This window comes from Sinocyclocheilus rhinocerous, unplaced genomic scaffold, assembly GCF_001515625.1.
Source record: "Sinocyclocheilus rhinocerous isolate Xijiao unplaced genomic scaffold, SAMN03320098_v1.1 scaffold2515, whole genome shotgun sequence".
Classification (NCBI taxonomy): Eukaryota; Metazoa; Chordata; class Actinopteri; order Cypriniformes; family Cyprinidae; genus Sinocyclocheilus; species Sinocyclocheilus rhinocerous.
In genome coordinates this window covers 417449-422171 of record NW_015637115.1, presented here as the reverse complement: position 1 = coordinate 422171, position 4723 = coordinate 417449, and the positions used below count along the sequence as shown (strand labels likewise).

Genomic DNA, 4723 nt, shown 5'->3' with positions numbered 1-4723 from the left:
GATGTTAGTTGTTCTGCTTTAAGAGAAAAAAAAAAAGATGTCAGCCCAACATTTCGAGGCTAAAAAATACTTTAAGGATGTTGTCAGTGTTCTTAAAGGGGTCATATGATGCTGCTAAAAAGAATATTTAGGTAGGTGTGGCTAACTCTTAACTTTTATAAAGAATATCTCTTTGGATTTGAGACTTTAGTCTTTGCAACTTTACAGATCTTCTTTATGCACCAAGAGCTTGTAACACTCTAAAGAGAAAGGAAAAAATGAAATCGCATCATATGACCCCTTTATTAAAGGAATGTTCCGGTTCAACACAGGTTAAGTTGTAGGACGGCACCTGAAGTGTGCTGTTGATTAGTAGATCATTTACTCATTCCTCAGTTTGTGTCAGAGCTCTGCATGTCCAAACACACACATGTACACAACTGCACTTACAATAGAAGTAAGGCAAGACATTACAGAGGACATGTACAGCTTGTACTTTTGTTAAAGCACTTATTTTATTTTATTCCTTACAAAAAAAGTCTAATCTGAGCTGTAAAGTTGTAATGAAATCAAATATAAATAACAGATGAAAAACTTTAAACAAAAATTTGAAGTGTTTTCTTGAAAACTAGCTCAAGTTTGAGCACTAACATTGGAAATAAATAAATAAAACTGAACTAAAACAGAAATAAAAACGAATTCAACCTAAATAGAAATTAATAATAATAAAATTACAAAGCACATACAATTACTAAACTAAAATAAAAATTAAAACAAAAGCTATACTTCAAACTGCAAAAAAAATAGTATAAATAATACTAAATTAACACTGGTTAGGAGCTGAATATCACTTTTCACAGATAAGTTAAGTAATTTTGGTTACACCTTACAGTAAGGTTCCATTAATTAACTACATTAGTAAACATGAACTAACAATTAAAATACCTCTAATGCATTTACTAATCTTAGTTAGTGCAAATTTCAATGTTTACTAATACGTAATTAAAACCAAACGTTGTATCTGTTAATATTACTTAATGGACATGAGCTAACATGAGCAATTACTAACTGAACAATAAACTACAGTAACATTAACAAAGATTAATCAATACTGTAACAAATGTATTGCTCATTCTTAATACTAATCTAATTATTGTAGTGTTTCTGCGTTTTTATCCCACTAGTCTTGTGTTGATGTATTATTTTTGTGGTGATACTTTCAAATTATGAAATACTTTTGTGTATTTTTCTGTTTATCCCAGTGCAGCATCTTGTTCCATATACATCCATTGTAAGTGCTTTACTGAATTCTTTTTATAGCTGTCGCAGATCAAACTCAGCCTGTTTTGAGTCTGAACCATTCCTTTAAGCCCCATGAACGACATGCCCATGTGCCATGTAGGAACACCCAGATCTCCTGCTGTGAATGTGTCAATCTGATGTATTTCCTGTAATGTCTATATTTGTGGCTTAGAAGCATGTGATGTAAAAGCACACGTTTTAGAAAGTCGTTTAGTGTTTTTTTTAAAGTGTACGGTTTGACCCAGCACACCTTTCAGTGGAAACCATGAACTGTTCATTCCTTGAATCAGTAGTCTCTCGTTTTCCAGCGGGATGTGAATTAAAACGAGGTGTGTATTTACATCAGTGTCTCATATTAGATCCTCTCAGTCTGTGCTGCTGTAGTCACAGAGGCAACACAGAGTCAATCGATTCCTAAAGAAAAGAGCTGACAGGAAGTGTTCGGACACGTCTGTGCGGCTATTCGTGTTGCTCCCTTCAGGACGGAGGAAAACTGAATAAGCGTGTATGACAGGCATTTCCTACCTGCCTTTGCTTATATTGGCCATTATCTAAGATGCTTTTCCAAGGACGCTTAATCCAACAACTTTTTTATTATTCATTCTAGTTTGACAGCCAACAAGACTTCACTTGCTATGGTTAATAGTGCCGTGCCCAACCGTATGTTTGTATGTAGCAGGTTCATTTGCTGCATGGCTGGTAATATAATGATCTCAACAGTCTTTTTGCTGCAGCAGTCTTGTCCTAACAAGAATATCTGCCATGTTAGCTCTTGAACACTCAGCCTGTGTTGTGGTACAGAGCCCAGCTTATGCGGTGAATGCAGCGGAGCTATTTCATTGAGTAATAAAACTAATCAACAGCCTCACCACAAAAATCTAAGACATGCAGCCTGAGACGCACTGGGATACCAAGAAAGAGGCTATGAATCTATCAATATATATGTATTTAATGAAGTCTATGAATTTTGAAGCTGAATTTTCAGCATTATTACTCCAGTCTTCAGTGTCACATGATCTTTCAGAAATCATTCTGATATGCTGATTTGATGCACGATTAAGTTTTTGCTGCGTAATATTTTGTGGAAACATTGTTTCAGGATTCTCTGATGAATAGAAAGCTCAAAAGAACAGCATTTATTTGAAATAGAAAATGTTGTAACATTATAAATGTTTTTACTGTCACTTTTGTTCAATTTAATGCATAATAATGAATGAAAGTATTAATTTCTATTTAACACACATACCCCACACATTTGAATAGTAGTATATCATCAGCATATTAGAGTAATTTCTGAAGGATCATGTGACACTGAAGACTGGAGTAATGATGCTGAAAATACAGCTTTGATCACAGCAATAAATTACAATTTAAAATATATTAAAATAGAAAACATTTAAAATTTTAATAATATTTCACAATATTAGTGTTTTTCAGCCTTGGTGAGCATAATAGACTTCATTAAAAACATTTAAAAATCATAGTGTTTCCAAACTTTTACTGTATTAGTGTACTGTATAATTTTTATTTATTATTATTTAATATGCATGTGGGACTGGAGACCCTAAATTATTGTGTACTGTGGCTTGTAGGTAATATGACACAACGACCAAACTGATGTCAAAACAGGAAGCTGATTTGTGCAAATGCATTCTTTCGACACACATATTGGTGGTTGAGGGACCAATTCTGTCATTGCAAAAGTCCCAGAAGGTCACGGGGTCACTGGATCACAAAGATCTGCATGGGTCAGTCTCACAGTCATATTTCACAGCAAAAAAATTAATAAATATATATATATACTGAACAAAATTATAAACGCAACACTTTTGTTTTTGCCCCCATTTTTCATGAGCTGAACTCAAAGATCTAAGACTTTTTCTATGTACACAAAAGGCCTATTTCTCTCAAATATTGTTCACAAATCTGTCTAAATCGGTGTTAGTGAGCACTTCTCCTTTGCCGAGATAATCCATCCACCTCACAGGTGTGGCATATCAAGATGCTGATTAGACAGCATGATTATTGCACAGGTGTGCCTTAGACTGGCCACAATGATTAAAAACTGCTCCCGATTTCGTATTTTTCGCATTTCGTTTAGCACTGAAGAAAGTCCAAAGACATCCACCATTATTCCACTGGCAGGTTCCGGATGAAAAAGCCCTTTTCCATTCTTCCAGGAAGCATCTGAGATCCCACGCCACTGCTGACCGCGAGCAAGAGCAAAAAACAAGACATTATACTCAAACACCATGTTATTACCACAGTACACCCCCAAATAACATGGTATCACGATGTCTGTGACAGCAATGCATTTAACCGACAGTATATATGAAGTAGGACTTACACAGGGCTGAATCTCCTCTTTTTTGCATCTGGTGCTTGTGGGACGGCCCCTTTTTCTCTCCTTTCTGCGGCCCGGTCTCTGTATTTCAGCTAAAATGAAGAGCGCCACCCAGAGGTCAATACTTCAAAAGTGACAAAATGAATTATAGAGAAAAATCAGTGGAAACAGTTTTTTGTAAAAGGTAGTTAAGACACTCCTGATTCTGTCAGAGGAACTCGATGGGATGTAATCATGGGTTTCAGAAGAAGGTGACAGTAGTATTTACCTCGGTTTCTGATCTCTCTTGTGTCTCTGTCTGGCTCTGTCTGGTTCTCCTCTGCTCCAGATTTTGCTGCACATGGATGAACAAAGATAAAAAATATCAATCTAATGTATTATTCTGTTCATTTCATTATCAATCTAATGTATTATTCTGTTCATTTCATTATCAATCTAATGTATTATTCTGTTCATTTCATTATCAATCTAATGTATTATTCTGTTCATTTCATTATCAATCTAATGTATTATTCTGTTCATTTCATTATCAATCTAATGTATTATTCTGTTCATTTCAGTTGACATTCAAAGTACCACGGTTACCACGGTTAGTTATTGCAGCCTGAATTATTATTTTTATCTCGAACAATTCCCACACCAAAATGAGACAAAAATGTGTGTGAACAATAATCTGATACAAGTGTTGTTCGCGTGCCTTCAGCTTGGTGAATCCCTGTACTGTATGCAAAGCTAATAATAGTCTAGTTGTTGCCAGTGGAATTTGAGTATTTTTTTATTATTATTTTATATATTATCCATTTATATTCTGAATGAGCTTTTATTTGTATATTTTCATATTAGCATATGTTTTAGTAATATTGTGCTTTTGTAATTTTGTAATTTTATTATTATTTTTTTTTTTTATTTTGTTATATTTCCATTCATTTTTATTTCAGGTTTAGTTTTGTAATTTTTCTTCTAATGATGTCATCTAATATTTTTATTTAATTATATTTCATCTTTAATTAAGGTTTTTAATAGATTTTGTTTTAGTTAACAGTAATAACACTCATTACTGGTAATATATTTATTTATTTATTAAAATTTTTTTTTTAA

At 33.6% G+C, this 4723-nt stretch overlaps 1 protein-coding gene across 1 annotated transcript in view; it reads right to left on the bottom strand.

The window, feature by feature from the left end:
* Window positions 1-3349: 3349 nt before the first annotated feature.
* Window positions 3350-4723, bottom strand: part of LOC107748436 (RNA-binding protein 10-like) — a 28003-nt gene continuing 26629 nt past the window's right edge. The window contains exons 22-23 of the mRNA XM_016563209.1: window positions 3629-3717; window positions 3350-3487 (exon numbers count right to left, since the gene is read on the bottom strand). Coding sequence (XP_016418695.1) covers window positions 3412-3487; window positions 3629-3717 — 165 coding nt within the window. The 3' untranslated portion in view covers window positions 3350-3411. The remainder of the gene's footprint in view (window positions 3488-3628; window positions 3718-4723) is intronic.